The sequence below is a fragment of the Elgaria multicarinata genome, chromosome 1 (assembly GCF_023053635.1).
Source record: "Elgaria multicarinata webbii isolate HBS135686 ecotype San Diego chromosome 1, rElgMul1.1.pri, whole genome shotgun sequence".
Lineage (NCBI taxonomy): Eukaryota > Metazoa > Chordata > Lepidosauria > Squamata > Anguidae > Elgaria > Elgaria multicarinata.
The window spans coordinates 45,125,883-45,152,588 of NC_086171.1; the positions used below are offsets into that span (position 1 = coordinate 45,125,883).

General features: G+C 41.7%; 1 protein-coding gene across 1 annotated transcript; it reads right to left on the bottom strand.

The window, feature by feature from the left end:
- Positions 1 to 26,611, bottom strand: CROT (carnitine O-octanoyltransferase). The gene is made up of 17 exons (XM_063127340.1): positions 26,478 to 26,611; positions 25,276 to 25,399; positions 22,194 to 22,318; positions 20,766 to 20,947; positions 19,146 to 19,270; positions 15,810 to 15,918; positions 13,901 to 13,994; positions 13,686 to 13,811; positions 11,716 to 11,817; positions 10,865 to 10,948; positions 10,646 to 10,753; positions 9,190 to 9,320; positions 5,974 to 6,097; positions 4,032 to 4,110; positions 3,213 to 3,306; positions 2,381 to 2,500; positions 1 to 1,203 (listed from the first exon to the last, which is right to left on the bottom strand). Exons 2-17 carry the CDS (start codon positions 25,388 to 25,390, stop codon positions 1,083 to 1,085), a joined length of 1,839 nt encoding a protein of 612 aa, XP_062983410.1. The 5' UTR covers positions 25,391 to 25,399; positions 26,478 to 26,611; the 3' UTR covers positions 1 to 1,082.
- Positions 26,612 to 26,706: the final 95 nt, after the last annotated feature.

Sequence of the window (26,706 nt, forward strand, 5' to 3'; positions counted from 1 at the left end):
TGGTCTTTAAGGTGGCTTTATTTCAAAGAGAAGAAAATACATTGTTGATAAAAACAAATCCCTCCTTTTAAGATGCCAAGGAAGTCTGCAGTCCTGAGAATCTTGTTGAGCTACACACATGAAGCAGCAGTTTCTAACTTCCACATTATATATTGTAAACTTTCAGTTAAGGTTTCACTTTCTGCTCTTTGTTTGGAAGATAAAAACAAAATTTAAAACAGGTTTCTCAAGTTATCACAATCCAAAGCTTTTGTTTAGAGAATAGCCTCTGAGTTACAAAATTTGCATTATATAAAGGACAGCAGCTAAAAAGTACAAAAATCAATAATTCCAGGTATTCCAACACCTTTCTTGATTACTTTAGAAGCTAGAAATGCTAAAGGTCATGATACCCTGTTTCCCCGAAAGTAAGACATCCCCCCAAAATAAGACCTACTTCCAGTTTTGCCTCTCGCTGTAATATAAGGCATCCCCCCAAAAATAAGACCTTTTTTTTTTGTTCAACAATAAATGTGTACCGTATTCTTCTTCATGGAAAAATAAGACATCCCCTGAAAATAAGACTTAGCGCATCTTTGGGAGCAAAAATTAATATAAGACACTGTCTTATTTTCGGGGAAACAGGGTAAGCATCTCCTTTAGAGAAGAAGCATGATCCATTATTCCTGCAAATGCTGCTCTAAGATACACAGTATATGCACCACTGATATAAACCAGGGTCATTTGAATAGAATCTTCCTGTACCTCTATCACTAAGAAGGTCATAAAAACAATTAGGCTAAACTGTTTTCTAAACTCCCACTAATTCAATCATGCTTGCATTGCTGAGGCTTAGTTTAAGATTGCATAGTTTCTACTGAGAATTTGTCATGTTTTGCATTTCTGTTGCAAACGTCTTCAAGGAAAATTGCATTGTTATTGCAGTAAATCTCATTTAAAAGGTTTTGTATTATTCCTGCCTAGCCTATGTTGTGAACTATCACTAAACACTCTCCTTGACCAATACGGTCATTCCTCAAGTGTTCTGTATATATGATAATGCACATATATAGATTAAAGGCACCATAATTTCAGTATCTTTTCTACAGCTGGGCTGTGGTCATCAATTTGACAATATCCTGGAAAGACTGGAATAGAATCTTACACAGATTTTCTGCATCTGTTTCTGGGCACGAATTCCAGGCGGTACAGGACACAACAATCCTATTAGCAGGAAGATTAAACACAGCTGTTTAGATAAATGTCAATTTACAAACCAATACAGATTTCCAGCTGTAAATATATGAAACTGCTGAGCACCTAAATAACATCACAATTTTAAAAGAGCACGCATGATATAAAACAATTCTGAATTCTGGAACACTGACTTCAATGCAAAGGGTGTGCAGTGTCAAAGAATTATGGCGTCTGTTCTGAAATATCTGCTTTGGTTATCAGAACGTTTCAAGGCCTAATTCAAAGCACCAGTTTTTGATCTCTAGAGCCTTATACTGTCTGGGCTTTGGGCACCTCAGGGAGAAACTTACCCTATGGATATCTCCTTATGATCTGAAGATACAGCTCCCTTCTAGGCTCTTTCTTCTAGGAAGGTAAGATTACCATCTACCAGCAGCTTAGCTTTCCAGTGGTAGCCCAAAAGGTCTCAAACATGCCCTCACCTCAGCCTGCGTATGCTCTTCCCTGTTCTTTTTTCAAAGGCAAACAAATGTTTATTTCACCACACATTTGGGAATTAGCTGGACATTTTACACTTCGGTGTTTTATGCTCTTTTAATTTATAGCTATTTGTGGTTTTAATTGGATCTGTGTTACATTTGCTTTTTTAAAGCTTTTATAAGCCACCTGTGAACATTTTTTGTTGGAAGGATATCTAGAAATATCAAACAGACAAGACAAACTTTTAAAAATTCGTCATAATAAAAGTGGACCATTGTTAATGTGCTACGTTACGTATCTTTTTTGTTGCCTGTCCTCATAATAAATCATGGGAAATAGCTGGTTCCTAGTCTCACTTTTAAGATGGTGAACTGAAGCTACCATGTAAGTCGCTAAGCAGGGCATCATTCAAATCGAGGTCTCCCAATTCAAATATACTCTCAAGATAGTATATCTACACTAGCCACTGCTGCCTCATTATCACACAGCCAGAACCAGCTATCCTTTTTTACCATCACTGTACATAACAATTACTCTCCCATTTTTGCCTCCCATTCCTTCAGCAATCTGTCACCTGCTCTTTGAATATTTTATACTGACACCAGTCAAAGGTTGGTTGCAAGGGCAGGCAGTGATCTCTAGTTTCCAGGTGGAAATACTACCAGGGCCTGCCTCTGACGTGCACAGATGAAACTCCGTAGAGTAGTGCTAGAAGCATCCTTACCTGTCATCTCTAATTCTATAGAAAAAGCCATAACCGTCGTGCACCATTGGAACGACAGCTCCCCCAACTCTGGTGTAGCCAACCAGGCTAGTCGAAAGCAAAAAGTTTCCGCCTCCCCCGCTGTGAATTGAAAACAGAACAAACTGTTTCAGTCCCGAAGCAGAGTAAAACAAATACACACTTGCTTTCACTTTTAAGATTAGAAGACCACCCTAGAGAAAGAGAATGTGCTTTACCCATCAACATTGTCAAGGAGGGTTTGGCTCCTCTAGACGCTCCCAGTGGCCTCAGAATCGGAGGGGAGTTACCTACACCCAGAAACCATTTCCCTTCACCCATCCCTGGTCCCAGAGCAATGGCTTGAAGAGGCACCAGGAATGATATTTCTTACCTTTAAAAGAGAACATGCTTCTTCAGCCTCTCCTGGGACTATGATGGCTTTAAAAGGGGGCTAGACAAATTCCTGGAGGAGGAGGCTATCAATGGTTACTACTCCTGATGGCTATTTGCTACCTCCAGAATCAGAGGCAGTAAGGCTATGTACATCAGTTGCTGGGGAACATGGGTGGGAGGGTGCCATGAGCAGCTGGTTGACCACTGCGTAAACAGAGTGCTGGACTAGATGGATTCTTAGTCTGATCCAGCAGGGCGCTTCTTACGTGCTTAAAAGTGGCCCCATCAACAACATTGCTGGCCACTACAGTGAACTGCTGCATGTCCAATTTCACCCTGTGGACCCTGATAAAGAACTGCTGCTCCAGAATGGTGTGCCGGGTCGCCAGAGTGCCCCTTGTTCTCACCACCTGGGGGTTATTAAAATGCTTTTAAATACCTTCTAGTGAAAGCAGGATCTAAGAAGAGCTCTGGCATAGGAAGGCTGTGCTCTTTGGACAGAAGCATGAGGCCTAAAAGATGACGGTCAAATCCTGCCAAGAGAAATAATAAAAAAAATGTTTTGTTTTAAAACGTGGCATGCAGTTTTCTCCCACTTGGTTGGTCTCAATGGCTGACTGCGGATTTTCTTCGGTTCCCCCCACCCCATGTAGTGAGCAAAGAATGGTTCAACAAGCAAACTTTGATCCATTCCACTTGCCAGCCTCTTAAGTGCAGCAAGAGGAGGGTAGAGGGATGCTCAAGATGGTCACGGCCCTTCTTCCATCCCTTTCCCCCAACCACCAATCACACTGTGCCTTAGTAGCCTTTGTGCCATTTTCTCTCCATTCTACAAGGTTGAAACTGTTAAAAGGCTGAAATGCCTCTCCCAAGGCTTAGTTACTGTCAGTATGAGCTTTAAGCTGCAATATGCTGGAATATTTTTTTAAAAAAAATGGTATTTTCGGTGCTGCTCCTTTGGCCCTGCCCATCACTGCAATTACAGCCCTGGAGAGTTTCTCTGAAATGGAATTTGGCCCTTGGGCTGGAAGAAATTCCTCACTTCCGGATTAGAGTACAACGCTGTGCAGGAAGGGATGCCAGCAACAGAGATCTCATAGCATAAGGCTTGCTGCTTCCAAGGCATGGAAGGTTGAATTACAGAACATGCCAGGTCGGCATGTCCTAAAAGGAGGTCCAGGGGGAAAACACCAGCCCTGACCTGTCGCAAAGGGTGGGGAGGGGGGAAACCTTTTGACAGGCAGCAAAAAGAAATTACCTCTTCCATTCTCACACTCTTTCATCAGTTTATTGTGCTTTGCAAATGCCTTCAGCATAAGTTGTTTTCGTTGGCTGGGCTGCATAAAAAAGAAAAGCCAAAATAATTCCATGTGATTATAGCACCGAAGCAGAGATCTGAAAGTTCTTTCTCCATCAAGGAGCTCCGGGCAGCAACATGAAGCAGAAGGAAAAAGGTACATCCCGGTCATTTCCTCAAAGCCATTTGAAATTACTCCACGTCACTGCTTGTGACCTGTAATCTTTAAACAAATGAAAACTGTGTAGTTAATACAACAGTTTAGAACAATTGCCGGGCTAAAAATATATCAGTTAGCAAGACTACCACGCTACCTTTTCACAGAAATGTCCTAGCCTGCAGAGATGAAAGGAAAATCCATGCACAAACAACAGAGCATTTATTGTTTTATTATTTAGCAGTACGTGCATTTAGTCCAGTCTCAGAGGTCTTATCTAGGCGGCGTTTATACAAAAGCCTCACAACCCCCATTCAAAGACATCAGCGCAATATGCAATCCACATACGATAGCTGTTTCATCTGCCATCCCTTGGAGAGAGAGAGAGAGAGAGGGACAGGACAGCCCAGCCCATTCCATGAGTTCAGCTGAGAGATCAGCTGCCATTTGTGCAGCAGAGGAAGAGACAGGAAGCAGGGATCACTCTCTCCACTCAGCTGGGAGGCCAACTACTTGGCCCCTCCCCTAACAGCTTCCATTCCAGCTGGTCATTAGAAGGACTACAAGTGGGGCCCCACAACAAAATGTTGCAGCGTTTCCTTGTTTATTTATTTTTTGCATTTCTATACTGCCCAGCCGAAGTTCTCTGGGCGGTTCACATACTGTGCGCATGGTACCTGAACCTGTGGCTGAGCGGTTGAAAAAAACATACACGTTTGCATCAAAGACACAGGTCCCTGCTCTGATCCAGCAGAGTTCTTATGTTCTTAAACGGATGCATATGAACACATTTTATATGGCAAGAAAAATGAATGTGGTGCCGGATGGAAATGCCATATTTTCCCCAGGGCCAAAATCTAGTGAATTCACTCCTAGGGGAAAAAATCTTCTCCAAGAAAGGAAGAAAAGAAAACCAAATAATATCTTTAGGGAAGAGTTCTGGACTGCCTGCAGTCATTGGATAACAACTGCTCATTTTTTGCATTTAAAGCTGATAATGTGAAAAGACCCTTAAATATGAGAAAAGAGAGAGTGACCTCATCAAGACTGAAGACACCAAACTAAAAAAAGGCACGAGGTCAGCTCTGTAAAGGGATGAGCAGTTCACAGCTTTATTACATCATCTTAGGATGTTTGTTCAGCAACAATTCTGCACTGTGAGAAACTAGAGCAGAGCCCTACGGGATTTCTGCAGTGTGATCAATGCAAGCAAGACACAACAGTCCAGGGAATATAAAAAAACAGGAGGAAGAGAGAAGGAAAAATTGGAGAAGCAAATCATTTCCTAATTTTGTCCCAGATTTCTAATTCTTGCCACTACATAACAAATCAAAGAAGAGAGATCTATCACTGTCCAACTTACAAATAAGGAATTCAAATTACAGTATCATCATTTCTGTTGTTACAGGGGACGCTGCATATCCCATGAGGAAGGGATTCAATCTCCTGTCTCAAAAAGGAATTCCAGCAAACTCTGCATATTGCGTAACAGAATTGCTTTAGTATCTATACTCTCTGCCAAGTAGAAAGCTAGTGAATGAAAGAAAGGAGAGAATATATAATTATCAAGGGAATATGGCTTATCTTTGCTGAATTTTGACCGTCGTTACACACAAATTTGAAGACAGCTCTGAGTCAGAGCTGCTCTTCATACTGACAACACAAAGCAAGCAGGATGTGGGGGGATTTTACTGTATTTTTAGCTGTAGTACATCATCTTCATCATCATCATTAATGAGAACTTACAGCAAAGGCTGGATCTAGCATGGATTTACACCATTCAACTGCTTCCACAGTGCACGGTCTCATAGTCTCTGTCCGGCCATGATAAAAACGTCTGGTCATAGCAGTTTCATAACAGCAACCTGGGCTAGAAAAGAATATTAGGACAATTACAAATGGTAAGATATCGCTCTACCTGAAGGAGAAGCAAATTGTGTGAGAGTTATATCAAATCACAGGATAATGAGTGAATGATTTTAAAAAACCATCTAGCAAAATGAAAGATCTTATTAAAGTTTTGGCTAATGTAAGAGAATAAGAACTTTCCAGTCCTCTCCAAGGGTGAATGTAGGTGACCATTTAAAAGTGGCATCATGCTATGATGTGTTCATTTATTTATGACATTTTTTTCTCACCCTTTCTCCAAGTAGCTCAGGGTGGCTTAAATGGTCTCCCCTCCCCCTCAAAACAACCCTGAGGGAGGCCAGGCAGAGACATTGACTGACCCAATTACTGGTCATCTACTAAGCTTCATGGCTGCGTATTTGAAACCAGACGTACCTAAACACCTGAAGTTGGTCACATGAAGCACCTTATCTTGTTGTCAGGATAATCTTACCACTTAGGCAGAGAAGTGATAAAATCTTCTCTCGGCATTTGACAGAACATTACACACAACCAGCTTCCCCCACATGGTGACATTAAAAATTATATCTAAATTATTTCTTGATAAGCAGTCATCTATCTGTACCCACTATTGACTCACAGAGAGAGACATGGAAGTTACGGAAAGTGTCGTGAGGCTGTATACAAGGATAGAATTTGGAAGAAGGTATACCCTACTGATCTGAAAAGCCAATATTCAGTCAGTAGGGTAGAAGCGATGACAGACTTTTGCTTCACAGGAGCCAAACCTGCATGTAAAGGGATTAACTATAGCAGGAGTTCCCAATCTTTTTACCTCCTTGGGTACATTTGGGAATGTGAGAAACTGCTCTGGGCACCACTACAAAATGGCTCCCATAGAGGATGTGGCTAGTCACATGATGGTCCTGTTCAGACAACACGCTAAGCCATAGTTAGACCGCTAACCCTTTTGCAGCAAATGGTTAGTGAGCATGTTTAAACCATGGCTATGTAGCCACCGTGGTTAGGAATGATTCACCTGACACGCTGTCATGGTTCACATGACATGCTAAGCCATAATGTTGAGCTCAAAATGCTTAACCACCGTGGCTTAGTGTATCATCTGAACAGGGTCATAGGCTGTTGTGGGCTCCCAGTTCGTCCAAAGTGAGCTAAAGAAGGACGGGAGAGAGAAATTGTGAGGCTAGAGGCTGCAGGGGAAGAGAAAAAGCAAGGCAAAGGGGTAGAGAGGAGAGAAAGAGCAAGGCTAAAAGCTGGGAGAGGGAAAGAGCAAGGTAAAGGTGTAGAAGGGAAAAGGGAGCAAGGCTAGAGGCCAGGATGGGAGAGAAAGAAGACTGCCCTAACATTTTCCAAGGTTTTTCTTAAAACAATTGTTTTGAAGGGGGTAGAGAGGAGAGAGTTTTGCTGGTGCTGCACTGGGGACCCCTGAACTATAGCATGTGACACAGAAACATGAGGATAAAGGGCTTGATCCTATAAGCTAGCCTTCCCCAACTTGTTCCCCTCCAGATGTTTTGGACTTCCAACTCCCAGCCAGCATGGCCAATGGTCAAGAACCCTGGGAGTTGTAGCACAAAACATCTGGAGGGCCCTAGTTTTGGGAAGGCTGCTTTAAGCCATCAAGTATTATGTCCTCGGCTATCAGAAGATCTTAACATGCCTGCAACTCTTGGCATATACACATTAATTACTTATTTTTTAGATCAGTCTACAAAGTACTCAGCATGGCACCTCCAGCTCTTGCTTAACCAGTATACAGTATTAACCAGCATTAACCAGTATTGTTCGTATGTTGACATACCTTTGACTTGAACTCTGAGTCTTTCTCTATAGCCTAATATTCTTTTGAATTTAAGTTAATTTCTACACAGTTACTGCTATCATCTTACACCACTCTGCATTTGCTTATATTTTGACTCAATTTAGAGTTTTAGGGTTTTTATACAGAGAACATAAACATAAACTTTGGGAGTTTCTGTTATGGACAGATAACTAGCTTCTGACAAAGAACCTTTTTACTGAAAGGTTGATGAGCTTAGTTTTTAAAGGGGTGATACAAAAACCGCAGGAGGTAGACAGACATATCAATACTCTGCCATCCATTTGCATCAGGTGCTATTTTGTAACCAAAGGACACATGAGAAATCCAAGAACTTTGGTTACAGTTGTTTCATTTTAATTATTTTTTAAATTATTTTTTTAAAATAACAGCATTTTAAAAAGTATTATTACTATTATTATTACTATTTATTATTACTCATTATTAATACTATTTATTATTACTATCTGTGAACCGCCCAGAGAGCTTCAGCTATCGAGCAGTATAAAAATGTAATAAATAAATAAATAAATATTTTGTAACCAAAGAAGCCCAAGAAGTTCCGTTCCAGTTTTTGCACATTGTTATTATTGACCCTCTTCAGACAACACCCGAAGCCACGGTGGTTAAGCATTTTGAGCTACACATTACAGCTGAGCGTGTCATGTGAACCATTCCTAACCACAATTTAAACATGCTTGCTAACCATTTACTGCAAAAGGGTTAGCAGCCTAACCCTGGCTTAATGTGTCATCTGAACAGGCCCATTATTAGTTGTTGTTGTTATTTCTATCCAGCCTTTTACAATTAAACTATTCAAAACAAAACATATAAAACAAAACCGCATCAGATAAAAACACCTGGAAGGTAAGAGAGCCTGGCTAAGTGAAGGGACAGAAATGTAAAAGGGACAGCGAAGGGACCAAATTCTGTAGCATTAGCCTGTGCTGAAAGGTGGAGAGGATTGTGAAGGGTAGTTATTTACATGAGAATTTCAGGGTACATAGGATGTGTGGATAAGAGACATTTTTGGACAAGTTACTAATCAAATTGCACATAATGCATTGGATCCAGACGTAGTTGCGCTTAAAACAGGGCCACTAAAGTCATGGGACTTATGGCAGTCATGTCTAACTTACATGCTACTGATCCAAGAGGATCTCCTTTAAATCTGAATCCAACCCTATACGAATTTGATTAAGACAGTAAACTGATAAAAGTTATTTGATACTGTATGCTCAGCTTTTTGCCTGGGATAATAAACTTTTCCTTACTGTCCATGACGTTTATAATAAGCTAGCTGGAGAGCAAGCTGAACAAATGTATCAGGATGAAGCCGCTGTTTCTTGATTAATGCTTTGCCGAAGGATGTAAAGGCATAATTCACCAATTGTATGTCGGATGCCTGAAAGACAGAAAAATGAAGTAAGGGGGGGGGGGCAGTGGCAAACCCAATCACCTATTCCAAATTCGACAGTATCCAGTTGACTATTCTAATTTCTTCTTTGTGTAGCACAACTGGATTCAATGGAGATGAAGCCAGAGGGACTCATGTGTATCCTTTCACTTAGATAAAGGCAGTTATGAAGTTTGTCTATGGGGACATTTAAAGAGCCCGCCAACATTTTTTTAACGTAGGAGAATCTCTTCTTTTGGGTTGGGAGAACTGTGGAGAAAACAACAGCTTGCTTGGCTTCAAGCCTCTCTAATTGTGCACCTGCAGGTACAACAGGCAAAAGCTGCCAGGCGCCCTCCTTCCTGCTATTCTGCATATTCTTCCTCTCTCCCAACACAGAGGGCAGCTTGGGCAGCATTGTGAGCAGTCAATTTTTTCACGGCTGCTGCCAGCTTCCCCGTAAGTGCTTTTCCTCAGCTCCATTTAGAGCAGGGCAAAAGCCTTTAATTCAGGAGTGGGGAATCTGTGGCCCTGCAGGTGTTTGTGGGTTACAACTCCCATCATTCCTGACCACTGGCTATGCCATTTGAGGCTAATGGAAGTTGAAGTCCTACAGCATCTGGAGGGGAACAGGTTACTCACTCCTACTGCAACCAAACGATTGGTTGAAATGATTAAAACCCTTTTTATAGTGCAATCCTCTACCTGTCTACCCAGGAGTAAGACCCACCGAGTTCAACTGAACTTAATTCCAGGTAAGTATGTATGGGATTGCAGCCTTAGGCATCAGCGACTGTGCCTGCAGCATGGCGTGGGGCAGGACCAAGAACAACACAGAAGCTGAAGTGTGTAAAAAATGGCCACATCTGTATCGGCTGCGGCTCACAGAATTTGACAGGGCAAGGATACAGCATCAGGCGCCTGACTGCTGACCGATACCATGCTGGGATCATACTGATGGGGGTGCCAGTAATCTCAGGCCCAACAAGGCGCAAACCAATACTGTGCAGCGTTTCTGTGAACTGGGTGTGTGGCAGGCAGGCAGACCTCCTTATTTCATGCCTTAAGAGCAGGCCAGAGGGGCAAAGTTTCCTTTCAGATCGGGGTCCCACCCCCAGTGGTCATCTGTCACAACTAACTGGTTCTCGGGGGGGAGCCTGAGTCGCAGCACAGTCAGGTAACAAGCTGAATTAGTCAGCCACTGGCCACGCATCAAAGGGCAGGCTTCCTGTTGCCTCCCCGCCTCCCCTCTCATATGCCAGAAACAAAGACCACCACCCAACCAGGTAAGCAAGGATGCAAAACTTCCAGAAAGAGACATGCAGAGAACGTACCTGCTTGTTATACTTCTCCTTCGCATGAGCAATGTCTTTTAGCACTTTTTGATCCAACCTGAAGACAAGTTCCTCTGGCCAAGGGATATCACGCACTTTGTCTGATCCCTATTTTTTTTCATTTCAAAATAATATTAAAGAGAGAACCCTGAGATTCATTTCCACAGAAGAGGGACTATATCAACTAGAAAAGGATGAACCATAACAATTACTACATACCTTCCATCTTCCCTCTGTTTCAATGATTTTGGAATCAATGAAAGAACAGAGGACGACCAAAACCATGGCATCAAAAGGGGAATGCTGGAACACACATAATATAAAAATTACTGTGTAGAGCAATGAGACTGGGCCGAACTTATTGATGTCTAATCTTCTTCTGCAAATGTCTCTCAGGTATGCACTGTCAGCTGTGTAATGTTATTGTGCTTCTTTCTTATCTAATATGTAATAGCCAGCTAGAGGCCTCAGACTGTAGCACCCTATCAAATTAAGGAAACTCTTTATAGATTCACACATTGGGCTGGATCCAGATTTAGGCACATGCAACAGTGCAGGGGGAAGCAAACCTCCCCACGCCCTCCTCCACATGGCAGTCTCTCCAGCCCCCCAAATCACTACACCGAGGGTCAGGGGATCCTGCTGAATGGGATAGGCTACAGTGCAGGAAAAAAGGGGATCTTGAAAATCAAGCAGAAATCTCCACCCAGTTTTCAGTGGATTCCCCCCTTCCCCTTCAGTGCTCGCACCACCACATGGCCCATTTAGCAGGGCCTTCGACCCTCTGTGTAGCATTTGGCGGGGGAGAGGGGGACTGCCAGGGGAAGAGAGTGCGAGGAATTCCACTTTTGCCAGCCCAGTTGTACACATCTAAATCTGGATCGATCTGTGTTCTCTGCACTTACTAGTTTTAAAACTAATGATCTTTAACATATTTGCTAAAGCGGAGTGCTGGCACTGAAACTGCTATCCAAAGACGCATAACACTTCCACCCACCTCAAAAATACGTAGGCCAAGATTTTGAGGAATATAAAGCATTGCTGATGTCACAGATAAAAACCCCACTTACATCACAGTTTGAGCCAATTGTTCCATTTGAGAATGTAATGCAGTTATAGGATTTGTCTCCCCAGCGCAGCGTCGGATCTCCCGCTAGCGACAACCTGGTGACCTAAATCAAGAACCAACACTATGAGCTCTGGAAGAAAAAATCTGCCACATCAGCTACCCTTAGAGTGTTTGGGAAAAATCAATAGAAACATCCAACTGAAATCATAAAGTTCCCATTTCACCAAGCTTCATCTGAGGGTAATGGGAGACATCAAGGTCCCCAAAAGCTATTTCGCTCCTTCCCATCCAGAACTGCCTCACGCAGCCACCACTGCACCTAGTCATGATGTAACTTCATTAAGTAACAGTATAAAAGAGTTCATACATTAAAGGTGCAGTCCAATGCATGTGTAGACAGAAAAAAAAGTCCTGTAACTCCCAACATGGGAGTTGTAGGACTTTTTTTTCTGTCTACACATGCATTGGATTGCAACCTAATTTGCTTATTTTCCTCTTCCATTCCTTTTCAGTTTTCTATCATGACTCTGATATTGTAAGCACTTATTTTAAATTGCGAACCACCCTGAGTGTCTTAGCAGAAGGGTGGCGTATAGATGTAGTTAATGAAAGAACAAACTAACAGGACCTTAAACGCAGCTCCTCTGCTCATCAGCTCTTATAGATAAAGACTTACGTCACAATCCAAAATGCACTTATGTAGAACTAAGTCCTACTGAAGTCAATGGCGCTTACTTCTGAGTAGATATGCATAGGACTGTGCTGCAAAGAGCCAATATTGTGTCGCAGTAACAATTGTAAAGGGAGATGCATGTCTCCAAACACACAAGAATATGCCAGACTGATCCTTGGCATATGTCTATCATATATGCCCCTGGGTTTGGAGACATGTCTTTTCCTGTCATAATTTATATTGCTTAGTGCTTCAAATAACTGCCTCATAAAATGTGACTGCCTGACCAGAGCAATCCCACAGTTACGTATGATCCTATGCAAGTCTAGACAGAAAAAGTTCGCACAACTCTTGGCCTTCCCCAGCCAATATGGGGAATGTGTCCTATAATCTTCAGAGTCTTATAATCCCCTAGCTACTACAGCCTGCAGAAACAAAACATTAATGAACAGCCGCTGTATGAAACCAAGTTTTAAAAGAGACAAACACTAAGGCTGCAGTTCTATGTACACTTAATTGGGAGTAGGTCCCGTGAAATACAGTGGGATTTACTTTTGAATAAACACGTACAGAATTAACCTGCACGCCTATGTTGTTGCAACATATTGGGAATAGTACCCTAGTGGAGAATGTTGTCTTCTTCTCCAATGTGCCATCTGCTCTGGAGCTACTTGCTGTGATGCTGTGCACTTTAATTCCTTCACTCACTCACTCTCTGTAGCACACTGCAAGTTGCACTGTGGGAATACTGGGGAGAGGATGATGTTGGGAAGAGCCAGCCATTTGACCTGTCCTACTGCAATTATTCAAGTAACAAGCTGGAAGGGGTTCAGAGGAGGGCAACAAGGATGATCAGGGTTCTGGAAACAAAGCCCTATGAGGAGAGACTGAAAGAATTGGGCATGTTTACCCTTGAGGAGGGGAGACATGATAGCACTCTACAAATACTTGAAGGGTTGTCACACAGAGAAGGGCCAGGATCTCTTCTCAATCATCCCAGGATGCAGGACACGGAAGAATGGGCTCAAGTTACAGGAAGCCAGATTCCAGCTGGACATCAGGAAAAGCTTTCAATGGAACCAATTGCATAGGGAGGTCGTGGGCTCTCCCACACTAGAGGCATTCAAGAGGCAGCTGGACAGCCATCTGTCAGGGATGCATTAAGGTGGATTCCTGCATTGAGCAGGGGGTTGGACTCGATGGCCTTATAGGCCCCTTCCAACTCCACTATTCTATGATGCATAAAGGTCAGCCAAATACAATTAAGAATGTCATAGAACTTGATATTATGTAAATACCTCTGTATAATCTTCAGGGTTAGCCTGAGGACTTGCTTCCTCTAGGCACACTGTAAACAAGCTGCTCTGTATTTTTTCCAACAGGGACAGGTTCTTTGGATCAAGGTTGATCAGATAGTCATGTGTCTAGAAGACAAGAGAAATGCTGTCTAAACATCAAAGAACCTATCAAACTGTAGTCTATGCCCACTAAGGAAGAAATGAAGTTTCTCAACCTTTGCCCACGGGGTTCTTTCCTCAGTTGTTAAGGCAGCCAATCCTGGCCCCTCAGGTTCATTGTGGCACCTCTTCTGGATGTAGGAAAGTTGCCTTCAAGCAGGATTAGAAACGAGGAACAAATTAAAACTAGACCGCAGTTCAGATGCAAAGTATCAGCTAAGGTAAATTTTCTCTGTCTTATGCCTGTGAACATACAGAACTTTAAACAGAGCTTGGAACTGAATTAAGTTCCCACTGCCCTTTCCTCCAGGCCATCCTGCCCACATTCGCCATGCTCACATGCTGTCAACTCTACCAGGAATACAGGACAGCCTGCAGAATTGACTACATGCAAGCTCTGAACCCATTTCGGGTCCGGTTCTTTTACAACTACCCGGGAGACAGAGCGTGCTTCCAGAAAAGGCTTTCCTTATACCATCGCTCTGCCTCATTCACAGAATTTTTCAAGGGGCTCTAAACAACACACTTCCCATCACTTCTTCCATTTTTATTCTTACAGCAGAAAATCCGTTAAGGAAGAAAAGACAGAATAGCTTCACAAGGCCTTCTTAATGGTAGCACTAAGAGCCATTCCCTGGAAGCATCCCAAAACAAGTAGAACGATTCAGTTCCCCACAGTTTCCAGGAGGCAGACATATAATCAAAGGATTTTGCTGTCAATTTGGCTTTAAAACATTTATTCACATCTCAACATTCAGTGTGCCCATATCTGGTATTCTCTTTTTCTAGCTCATAATCTATTTCAAATCAGGAGGTTTTATTTAAAGAAGTATTTAGTACTTTTAACTGTTCTCTGTAGCATGTAGATTGATGCCCTCTGAGAATAGTAAATTAAATATATGTCTAAAGTGGATTCCACACTAAGGCCTTTTAGTGCTGCTGAGGCATTGCTTTATTACAATCAGTGGAAAGTGGAATTAAAACTATGCCCCCACCTATTTTCAACACCACACTCACAAACCATGGTTTGTTAAATCATCTGCCAGACCGAACTTGGGTAGGCTAACAAACCATGGCTTAAATAAACCAGGAATTAGTATTATGCATGAACCAGGCCAAAGTTCTAAATTCAGTTGAGACCTTTTGGCTCAAAATTTGGAGGGGAGAAACCAGAAGGGCCTTTGAACCATTTCCCTGGGTTTACTGAAAGATGGTGGGGTGTTTACAGGTGATGGCAGTGAATCCTCCTGGTAGCTGGTATTTCCCTCTCTCCCTCCCGCTGCTGGACAGAAGGACGACCACAGCTGTTGAGAGAGGATGGGAGAAACTGGCAGCTGCTGGGAGGACTATCTCTACCATTGGTAAGTGCTCCAAGGTATTTTGTACCCATTTCACACACACAACCCAGAAACTCACCTTATAATTATCTGTTTTGTTCCCTAGGGAGGTGGGATTTAATCACTTGTTCCCTTTCTTTAATTTTCTTGAAATAAATCAGTAATTGAAGTCTGCCCTATGAGGAGTAGAAGCTGACTAATTACAGGACAACTCATTACTAAACTTCACCCCTACACTGAACAGGAGGCAATAAAAGGAGCAGATGCTGGAAGGAGGGAATTTTTAAAGGCACAGAAAATCTTTAAAAGCATCAATATCACTTTGCCTGTCTATACTGGTCTGACAATCACATTTTATTGCAAATAAATAAATAAATCCCAACAGCATACACAAAAAGGTCTAGGGAAAAATACAGGAAGACAACACAGAAAACAATAGGGCTTGCACAGAAGTCCTTTAAAAATGTATTATCTTCCTTCCGAAATATTCCCTCAATGGACACAGAGAGGCTATTTCCAAAAGCATATTCACAATGCAAGTATTAGTTGGGTAACTTATTCCAAAAATCTACATGAAAACAAACATGTGTAACTTACAGACGTTTAATTCATATTATTCTAAATATACCTCATAATCTCTGGTGGGCTCAAGATATGACCATCATGCACAGCATCAAATGCAAAAATGCGACCTCGACACAGAGCTACCAGATGAGATGGGCATTCACCTTCACTCTCTGGAAGAAGAAAAGGAAAGACCGTATGAAGCCATGCAGTCATCACGAAATGCCAGCTAAGGTGCTGCAACAGAGGAAGCCAATACAACAGCCTCTTTCAATAATGGGCCGTGTAAGCGCACAGTGGGAAGCCAGGATTCTGGAGACTCCTGGCTTGCTGTGAATGACTGGCACACTGCTGGCACGCTGCCTCTTCGCTCCCACTTTATGTAGTTATTTTCAAGTATGTTTTTGCTGCTCCTCAGCTAAAAAGGCACCCAGAGCAGCTTACATCTGATCAAAATGAAACAAAAGATTCCTGCCCACAGGCTTACAATCTTAAAAAAACCCAACACACAAGGAATAAAAGAACGGGGAGGGAAGATGGGACGTGGAATTCTTTCAGCAGGGCAGGTGAAATGGCTCTGGTTGCCTTCTCATCTGTACAGCCAGCCGGAATGGCTGATGCTGGTGACAGTTGAGGAAAGAGGATTCGTTTCCATTTTGGTTTGTTTAAACTAGAGAGAAGAGCCAAGCAGGAGGGAATGAACTTCACACATCTTAGTGTAAAAAGGAGGCCATTACATGATACAGTGAAATTGCTACTGTGTTGTTAATGAGGACAGAAAGGCAATATCATATTGCGACAATATGACAGGAGATTCAGGATTTTATAAAATGTTTACCCAGAAATTAAGATTCAGTTCAGTGGAGCTTACGCCTAAGGAATTATTCAAGGATTATAGCCTTGCAGCCCCAATGGCTTCATGTTTATTCAGAAGTCCTTCTGTGTCCAATGAACCTTACTCACAGACGTATGCTTAAGATTGCAGTCTTAAAAGGCATCTAGTTATGCTTTCTCTTACTAGACAAACAAAAATGTTTTATATTTATAACCCACTTTTTAGTCAAGACTGACTCCCAAAGAGCCTTACAACTGAAAGCTAAAATTAGAATGCGCATGTGTGCTGAGATGTGAAATCACTGGTTGGTCTTCAGTGAGCTGCTGTCTCTAAGGGCATGTCTACACCAGGGGAGGAGAGGGGAGGGGGAGGATCTTGCGATATGCTGATCGTGAGATTCTCCCCCCTCAGTCCACACGCGGCGTGCGACATCCAGGGAGGAAGGAGGACGTTGTGCCCGCCATTTTTTAAAAAACAGAAACAAAAACCCATGACCCCGCTCCCCTCCCTACCCCTGATGGGCACGGAGTGCTTGAAGAGCTCCGTGTCCTATGCCTGGTTCCTGGCTCCTTGTGAGGAGCTGGGATGAAACCGGGACGGCTGCACACACCTCCCGGGGTCTCAGGACATCCCGAGACCGCAGGAAAAATCGGGCTAAAAGCCATCCCGGTTATCCCGGGGAAATGGAAGGATCATCCCTCCCTGCCCCCGGAATCCCCTGTCCGTCTTAAGGTTTCGGAGCGCTATTACAGGGCTGTTGTAAGGATTATTGGGATAACATACTTTGAACACTTTATAAATCAATCAATCAGAAGTATAGTAGTAGCAGTAATAATGAAGAGTTGGCTGGTCCCTGAAGGCTGATGGTATGGTCCAAGTTCTAGGCCTTTTGTCCAGATTGAGGAAGCAGAATGAACTGCAGATGGGCCCATAATAAAGATGCCAGCCCACAAAAGCAGTTCTTTGGTTGATCTGGAGCCTTCTTGTCCCTGAAGAATGATGTTCTTTCCCTTGTCTTCCAACAATGAAGAAAAGCTAGAAGTGGGAGCGGGCATCTGTGTTCTCCCAATTCACTGGCTCTTCAAGGGGGATAAGTGTAAAGGGCCGTGTCAGGAAACAGGAATATGTGCTGGGCTTGAGATGTCTTCATTCCCACAGCTCGATGATCCTGCTCCTAATGGTCTCCCTTCACCTGCCTCAAGCACACAATTATGGGTTAGCACCCTGACAGATGGATGTGGGTTTATGGGTGAGGCAGACAGTTCCATTATTCCTTTAAGGATGTTAAAGTAAGGAGGTATTTCCACACTATGTATTACAAACACCAACACAAAGAGGCTAATGAAGACAGCAGCGGCAACAGGCCAAGGTAAGCAACATGAGTGGGTGTGACTATAAAGATTATTATCATTTATTGCATTTCTGTACCACCCTCTAGGCAAAGCTCTCTCAAAAGATTAAAACCTTAAAAAAAAACCACATAAAATTTAATATAAAAATCATTTACATAGTACCTGGTCAGAAGTTTCCTGTCCTGCATGTGCACAACGGCATTTCTATTCATTTCACGCTCAAATGGATCAACTACGTTAATGTATGCATAGGTTTACCACCCCAAGTGGTAATTTTCAAAGGCTTCCGGGACTTCTATTAACTTTCTATGAAACCTCTACCATTAATGGCAAGATTACATAACACAGATAAGTTTGTGTTCATATTAAACTTTGTGGACTTTGGCTAACCCACCCACCCCCACTCACATGTTTTTAGGGCGTGCAGAATAAAGTTAATAATGTACACAACTATACAGTAGACCATAAAACTGAAAAACTCTTCAAATTAACGTTTGAGAAATTACAATAGATATAAAAAGCAGCACCATGAAATGCACCTATAAGGACTGTGTATAAGGCACCAAGGGGGAGGGCTAGTCTTGAACAGGGCCTCCTCTGCCTAGTTTGCAGTTTCTTACCTCTTGTGCCCCCAGTAATGAGCCCTTGACCAACTAGACCAGGTTCCATAGGCCAAGGGCACAGCTGGGCTTCAGGATGGACCCGAGTCTAGTACTGGCCCGGGTGCTAACCTTGTACAAGCCCTTTCTTCTGTGCTGGGCTGGGTAACAACACAGACCCTCACCTTGCTGGAATTTACTTCCATCCTGTCTGTGAAAATGTCTCCTGCCTCTGGCCCTCAGCTCCTGTTTACCTGATCCAGTACCTGGCCTGTTCATGACCACGCCTCCTGCATCTGGCCCATGTGCCACTGCCCTATATCAGAACCGCACTCCAGACAGCCTGCTGAAAACTAGGTTCCAGGAATCACCAAGGAAGGTTTGCGGAATTCTTGGGGTCAACTATACAGGACAGCAGACGACCCATATCCTTCAATACAGGTCTGCCCCAATGAGATCTAAAGCAGGTGGGTGATGTGGGAGAGGGAGGAGTCCTCATCCCACATTTTTCTCCCAGTGGTCTAAATATAATTGTTGAGCACTTTATCTGCACAATGAATATTGTATATGCAACATAAACATTTTCTTTCAATCTAAATAGACTCTTGGTTTACCTGTCCTGAAATAACTGGCAATGGAATCTTGTGTAATTCCTGGAACCTTGCAGGTGCAAAACAGCATTCGGAACTGGTCCATGTCCAGAGGAATATTACCAGATTTATGTACAGGCAACTTTTCTCTGCAATGAAGACAACAAAATGTGTAAGATAGCAAAGTTTCATTGAAAAACGTGTGTTTTAAACTTAGGATCTAAATGACTACCATATTGACATCAGGAAGGAATCTTTTGCAAATGAGATTAGCTCGTGGTCGGAAGGTGTACTGCATTTCTGTGTAGTATGAGTTGCAGATCAGGTGCTTGGGTCCTTCAGAATTAGCGAGATGCCCTTTATTCACTTGGTGTATGCAGATAACAGCCTGAGATCACGCATGCTTATTTGAAAGCAGTGTGCATGAATCCAATGGAACTTATTTCAGCAGCCTTAATCTACAGGAAGTATTCAGCAGTTCTAACTTTAGGTCAGAGGACTGGACTCCAAGGCCTTTGGGTTCCTTCTGTATTATGCTACCAATGACATCTGTGACGTTACATGCTTGTCTATAATGAGGTTATGTGTGTAACTGTGTGTGTACTTGTTATAGATCTATGGTCTGATAAGTATCTCTAGGGTGAGAATGCTGGATTTGCAGGTCTGAGCTGATTGGCTGAGAGTGAAAAGGAGGGTGTGAAGTATGTGTGTGTTATATAAACTGGGTGCTGTGCCCATGTGAGGCAGATATGGAAATGGTCTAGTAGAGTTAGGGGGTGGGGAGAAGGAGAGGCTAAGTGAGTATACAGTGAAGGTCTATGGTGGACGTGAGAGGATTTTGGTGTGTTGTGGATGAAAGAATTTGTATTGATAGAGCCATTTAAGAGTTATTTGTTTATTATTCAACTACTTATTATTCTAATTAATAAAGCTTTATTTGTTTAAAAAATCATACGCCCTGCTCATGGCTGCATAAGGGAGAGTTAATTAGGGTGACCATATGAAAAGGAGGACAGGGCTCTGTATCTTTGGCAGTTGTCAGCAGGTGTCATTTGTATATATGGGGAACCTGGTGAAATTCCCTCTTCATCACCACAGTTAAAGCTGCAGGTGCCCTGCCCTCTTTTAAATCTGGTCACTCTAGTATAGCTCCTGCACATTAACTGCTGTGATGAAGAGGGAATTTCACCAGGTTCTCCATATATACAAATGACACCTGCTGAAATTCCCTTTTCAATACAACTGTTAAAGATACAGGAGCCCTGTCCTCCTTTCCATATGGTCACCCTAGAGTTAATAAAGGGGAAAGTGCAAGGTTATGAAGTAAAGTCTGTGTGTCCTTGAAGATAGAGGGGCTGAGTAAAGGATTGGGCATGAGCCTTAAAGGTCCTGGTGGCAGCAGACTCCAGTGTGAGAGAAGGTAGTTCCTGCTTGGGGTCAGAAAGGCCTTAGAGGAAGGCCTATACATGTCTACTTAAAAATAAGTCCTACGAAGTTTATTGGGGTAATTCGACATAGAACTTCAACTCCAAACAATCAAATGTGACTACATTTATCAATGAATTTTAGAAACTTTTATAACAACATGACCAGTAATTGCACATAGCTATTAGAACTACTACATATTGCTTTTAATTCTCTTACGTTCTCAATAGTTCCCAGAATTTCAAGGTATGCCATGTATTTATGGATCCTCTTTCTATTTGTGTCCCTTCTTTCTGTGGCCAGTAATGTTCAATGTACGGGGCTGGCCCTCCAAAATTATAATAGATTTGTGTTGGTAAACGGGCATCAAGATAGGCCACATTCAGCCACCATTCCTCCAGCTGAAAAGAAAAAGCAGTTAGTAAAGTAATGCTTTTTAGCACAGCTATGCTATTTATTTAGATCTGTGTCCTATTCCACTGTCCCAGGATAAGTAACAATACTTCATGGCTGAAATCCAAAGAACAGCATGAGTAGTTTGGCACATCCAAAGATGACTGGATAAAAATTACTGAAATATGCCACCACAGGACAAACCATAATTTCCCCTTGTTAATATTTGTAGCCATTAAAAACCTAAGTCAGCATACAGCATGTGATGATCAGACATTTATCTCATTTATAGAATCTGGAAATGTTAAGTTATATCTCCCCCCACCTCTTTTCTCCCCACTCACATTTGTAAAGTATCTGAATGAAAAATTACATTTCCATTTGGCAGTATGTAGTTTTATGAATATACTATGAATTTTCGTTGCTAAAATAAAAATGAAAATAAAAGCAAAGTATGATTTTTTATTGCTAAAAACCCTTATGTTGGAATCTCAATGTGCTCCAAACTATTTTCCAATTGTCCATTCCTAGCCACCAAACTAACCTAAATTGCAAAAATGTAACAAGCATGATCATCCCAGATCTAAACAAATTTTGAATACTTGATATGTGAACTTTTAGAAAATCTTGCCTATAACATTTAAAACTATCTCTACCTTCTAAAATCCCATAAAGAGCTCTATACAATTCAAACAGGAAATGAGGAGGATTTGTCCCTATATACGAAATGGTATGAACTTGGCTGAAATAGTTAAAAAAATCACAAGCCGATTTATATAAAATGGATTTTTAAATGCAGGACTCAAAAGTACAGCCAAACAGCCTGTGTCTGAATAAGTTGAAATTATTGTGGCTGCTTTAATTAAAACAAAGCATTGGTTTTAGATAAATTTAGATTGCAATTCTGCGTGCATTTGCCTGGGAATATGGTCCACTGAACACAGCATGACAACTCAGTTTATCCTATTGACTGAGTAAAATAAAGCCAAATATTATGGATCGACTGGGTTGGTGAGCAGACTTGTGCTGGATTTTCACATAAGAGTGTTTGATCTTGAAGACTCTGTTATTATGGTTGATTCTTCCCAGAAGTGGAGATGTAATAATATTAGTAAAGGCCAAAGCATTGATTCGAATACTTGATATTTCTAAAACATAAGCCCTGCGTCATTTCTTGTCTATTATTGTACGTTAGAAAACTGGTATCAGCATGCATTTAGATGGGGAAACGTGCAAGATTTCTTAGAAACATACCCAATTCCTCTTCACTTTAGCCCTTTCGAGCAGTTTTTGCTGCAGTTCCTTCCCAATCCCATTTTCAAACCTTTTTACTATATCCTGAGTTCTTTGATATTCTTCTTGATTTAGGAAAGGTCTCACTGTAAAGCACAAAGGTTTATTTGATTTTAAAAAATGATTTGAACACATTTATATCTCTTCTTCAAGTTGTATTTATGCTACAAAGTTGTTCTAAATTGGTTTGCTGAAAAAAAAACATAAACTGCTACAGAGACCATCACCTAACAGTTAAAAGTAAATGAGACTCTGAACAAACACAGGCATAGTTCACATTTGCATATTCCTCTCTGTAGTATCAAATGATGTCTTATGTGTGTGAATGACCTATGAAAGATTAATTAACACAAACAGATTTTCATTTAAGCTGCCTTGAATTATTATTATTTTAAAATGTGGGATACAATTTTTACATAAAATAAATAAATATTTCATATCAGCCAGCGACAGTTCACACATCTGGCTGAAAGTCAACAAGAACTTAGTAATAATGTGATGCAGATGCCTGGGTAAACCAGCCTGGAAAGTCATCACTCTCTAGCAACTGAAACTAAAATGGCAAGCCCATCTCAAGCCCAAAGATATGGCTGTGTGAAACTATGTTATTTCTCCTTGTTATCAAATATATGGCTGTGTGAAATATGTTATTTCTCCTTGTTATCAGAAACTATGCATGAATTCCTATAGAATTCCCATAGGCTAGGATAGCCTGCAAATTGTCATTAATGATGGGCTGAAAAGGTCTGAAAAGTTGCTTGATCTTAGTCTAGTGAAACTTTTAAACACATTAAACTAAAAGGAGTTTGAATATAGATAAAAATAACCTAATAAATTGGCATCAATGCACTTCCTCTAGCAATGTATAAAGTAGAGATGGTAACTTGTGCAACTGTCCCCCAGACCAAAATGATCAGGCTGACCTTTAGATGGAAAACGAAATCAGGGAGGCCTCCAAACGAGGAAGTGTTGTAATAAAGGGTGACTTCTTTTCTTTTCTTTTTACAAACTTTTTTATTGATTTTCAATATTAAAAACAATTTTACAAACAATTTTAATACAACTTCATGGGTAAATATACCAAACCATACATGACATTTTGTTATGATGTTAACTTCAGCAAGAAAGATACAGAAATATACAAAATAATAATTTTGAGCTCATACAGGTAAGTTCAATTTCCTATCAATATACTTTTTTTTTTAATTGAAACCACAAATTTTGAAAGGCAGCTGGGACTTGTATTGTCACATCATCTTGAGTTGTGTATGTAATGAAGTCCCACCAATCAGCAGTGAAAGTTTCCACTTTTTTCTGTCCCTTCGACACTCTCATTTTTTGTTAATTTTTCTGATAATGCAAGTTTCCATACTATATTGTACCATTTTTGTATCGTCAATCCTATTGCGTTTTTCCAGCATCTGGCTATTAATAATTTGGCTGCTATCAGCAAGAATCCTATTAAAGTCTTTTTAGTAAAAGTTCATTGGTATCTTTGAATATGTGCAAAAGGGCTAATTCCGGGGTCGCATTAAATAATGGGTGACTTCAATTATCCTCACATTGACTGGATAAATGCATATTCCAATCTTGACAAAGAGATTAAATTTCTTGATGTCCTAAATGACTGCCCTAGAACAGTTGGTCATGGAATCGGCCAGAGGGGAGGCAACCCTGGACTTAATCCTAAGTGGTGCTGCCCAGGACCTAATATGAGATGTTAATATTGTTGAATCAATTGGTAACAGTCACCACAGTGCTATCAGATTCAACATATACTTAAGTGGGAAACTGCCCAGGAAGTTCAACAGTCACATTTGCCTTCAAAAGAGGAAACTTCTAAAAAAATGAGGGAACTGGTGAAAAGAGAGTTGAAAAGGGGAATCAAGAGGGTTAAGTCTTGAGAAATGCATGGAGCTTACTCAAAAAACGCAATAATAGAAGCTCAACTAAAATGTATTCTACAGGTTAGGAAAGGTAGCACCAAGTCCAAGAGGCCACCAGCATGGTTAACAAGCAGTACCAAAGAAGCTATTGTAGAAAAGAGGGCTTCCTTCAGAAAATGGAAGTCTTGTTCAAGTGAGGAAAATAAAAGGGAGCACAAGCTTGCACAAAGGCAATGCAAAAAAACAATGAGATGCAAAAAAATCATTTTGAAGAGCACATAGCTAATAATATGAAGTCCAACAATAAAGAATTCTTTAAATATATCAGAAGCAGGAAACTAACTAGGGAAGCAGTTGGACCATTGGATGACAATGTCATTAAGGACAGGGAGATTGCAGAGAAGCTGAATGAATTCTTTGCACTGGTGTTCACTGCAGAAGACACAAGACGATGCCAGGACAGATTCCTGATGTTTTCAGGGAGCCTCAGGAACTGAAGCAAATAGTGGTGACAAAAGACATTCTCAACCTTACTGACCAATTGAAAGCAAATAAATCACCAGGCCCAGATGGCATCCATCCTAGAGTTCTCAAAGAACTCAAATATGCAATTGCAGACCTCCTCACAAAAATATGCAACATGTCCCTAAGCTCAGCCTCTGTACCAGAGGACTGGAAGATGGCCAATGTAACACCAATTTTCAAAAAGGGGTCCAGGGGACATCCAGGAAATTGTGTGCTACCTCCAGTATTCGAGGTAGTAAGCCTGTGTGCACCAGTTGCTGGGAAACATGGGAGGGTGCTGTTGCATCATGTCCTACTTTGTTGGTCCCTGGTCGACAGCTGGTTGGCCACAGTGTGAACAGAGTGCTGGACTAGATGGACCCTTGTCCTGATCCAGCATGGCATTTCTTATGTTCTTATGTTCCAGACTGGAACTCCCATCAACTTTAGCCAGCACAGCCAACGGTGATGGATTACAAGAGTTGTAGTCCAACAACATCTGGAGGGTTATAAATTGCCCACCCTGCCATAAATTTTCTAATTCCCTGGTATCTTTAGATTTTAATGTATATGAAGATAAAACAAGTATTATCAATTACCTAACCTTCAGCCACATTAAAAGTTTATTAAACAATCATTAAAAACGGACATACCTGAATCAAGGTATTTCTTTAAAGACTCATCAAGAGCAGGAACTGGCAACGAAGGAAGAGAACTCTGGTGCTGAAATGTACGCTCTTCAGAAGAATCAGTCACTTGGTTTTCCATAATGTTGATCTACAGCAAACAGTATTTTTATGTGAAGCCTATAATTTATTGTACTGAATCAATTTATTGAAGGCAACCAAATACAGGTTTTAGCCAATTACATAGACAAAAGTTATACACAGAGTATAAAAGTGTGTCATATAAAAAAGAATAGATAAAATGTTATAAAATGTTAAAACATACATCTTTGCTTAAAGATACTTTTAAAATATAGTAAGCAGTATATAAATCTGTTAAATAAATAAAATGAAAAGTATTTTGGGGTGGCTTGGTCTTGAATGGGCAATTAACACACACACCTGCTCCTGGTGGAGATAAAAACTGTTAGAACTGGTTTGTTGACTGCTGTCGTCTGAAATTTTGGGCTCTCCTTGGGGGCGAGTCTGTGGCAACTGCCATGGGGCGCACCTGCACTTCAGAACTTACCACTACGTAACTTAACTATTCCCAATAATGTGCCCTGCCTACATTTGACCAAACTTGCTACACAGAATGGAAATCTAATTCATGGTGTTGTCATTCAGGGCGATTAAGAAACAGGTTTCTTGCTTTGTCCCGGAACTAGGCATGTGCACACCCCAGTTTTTAAGGGTTTGTGTCTAATTTGTTTCCCTTGCCTGAACAAGAACCTGTTGTTATAATCTTATTTTTAGTTGACCATGTACACTGATGGTGCTATATAAATAATAATAATAATAATAATAACAAGCAGAGGGCGTGTGTGTGTGTGTTTGTGTGTGTGTGTGTGTATTTTGCAGGGTTTGTTTGTTTGCTGCAAATACAGTTGTCCCCGGCCGCCATTGACAGCTAGGCACTTACTATTGATGAAAGGTCTTTGGATCTAGAAGTGATAATAGGAGGTGACTAATGGGGGAGAGATTGGAAAGGGAGAAGGAGAAAGGGGAACAGTTTCCACGAAACTTAATCGAGGGGCATTCCCTTCCCTTCCCCCCCACCCCCTCAAGGCAATTCACATCGAAACCACACCCCACTTTCTGGCACGATGCCTGTCCAGCCCCAGAGCCCCCCGTCTAACAGCGCTGCTACCCTTGCAAGCTCGGATGCCTCACAGCCCCCCAGGACTCACCTCATAGCCCAGGCCTCGCTTGCTTGTCGCTCGTTTCTGAGGCCTCGGCGCGGTCGTAGCCGCTCCCCGGCCCTCAAAGTCCGGTCACAACAGTGGCTGGAGCTGACTAAAAAGCAGAAGGAGGGTGTTCGCTTCGCTATGACCTTTTCCCTACTTCCAAGCCCGTAAAGCGGGAGGAGGAAGTACCAAGCCTTGGCCGTGCCCTCCTTCGAGGCGGAGCCGAGGGACG